General features: G+C 30.4%; 1 protein-coding gene across 1 annotated transcript in view; it reads left to right on the top strand.

Annotated features, from left to right (window-relative positions):
* Window positions 1-598: 598 nt before the first annotated feature.
* SARC_03866 (hypothetical protein) overlaps window positions 599-875 on the top strand; it is a gene marked incomplete at its 5' end in the record, with an annotated part of 6,472 nt that continues 6,195 nt past the window's right edge. Inside the window, one exon of the mRNA XM_014302334.1 lies at window positions 599-701. Coding sequence (XP_014157809.1) covers window positions 599-701 — 103 coding nt within the window. The remainder of the gene's footprint in view (window positions 702-875) is intronic.

Below are 875 nucleotides of genomic sequence, written 5' to 3'. Positions count from 1 at the left end.
ATATATAGCATTCGGTCTCATAAATAGTCCGCATGTTGATTACCATTAACATTATGATTGGAGCGTTAACAACATTTATATCAAGTACGGCTTCAGTACAAACCTACTCATTGTCGAGCTACTTATTGTACGACATTTACGGTTTTCGAGGCAATAGGCTAGAAACCTAGCAAAATAGTTAATACTTCGTCAGTTCATATAACTGGGTAACACGCTCCAATTTCACATAGTAAAATATATGTCACAATCTGTGCAAGGTATTCTGATCAACTCAGACGATGTGGAAGAATAAAAGTGAAAATAATAACAAATGGAGATAGAAATTATAGCACTATATTTTATGGAAACAAACTGCTTGTATATATTTTATGGAAACGAATTGTCGTTGCCATGGTGATTTTGACTTTTTTTTTGGTAGTGAATTGTTCTATTTTCAGAAGGCTATATTGTATCTATTTGCTTTCAAGATACGTAGCGACGCAAATTGTCCCCACACAGTTTTGAGAATTAAATACCTTCGAATGTAATAAACATCTATGGTGTAGCGGTCACAAAAGCACTTTCATTGCATTTATTTGCATCGAAAGATTAGATTATTATGAAGAAACCAACTCAATCGTTTAGGCGTTCTTGTGGATCCCCGGGATACAAAGTGCCACTCATTATAATCGCCCTAATCACGCTTACGATCCACTATCAAGGTAAGTTGCAACACCGAGCAATAAACTATCAGATTTGCAGATAGAATGATTTATAATTATTAAATCTAATATATATGTATATATATATATATATATATATATATATATATATATATATATATATATATATATATATATATATATATATATATATATATATATATATATATATAT

Source organism: Sphaeroforma arctica (assembly GCF_001186125.1).
Source record: "Sphaeroforma arctica JP610 unplaced genomic scaffold supercont1.206, whole genome shotgun sequence".
Taxonomy (NCBI): Eukaryota; class Ichthyosporea; order Ichthyophonida; genus Sphaeroforma; species Sphaeroforma arctica.
The sequence above is the reverse complement of the archived record's forward strand: the minus strand, read 5'-3'. Positions and strand labels throughout refer to the sequence as shown.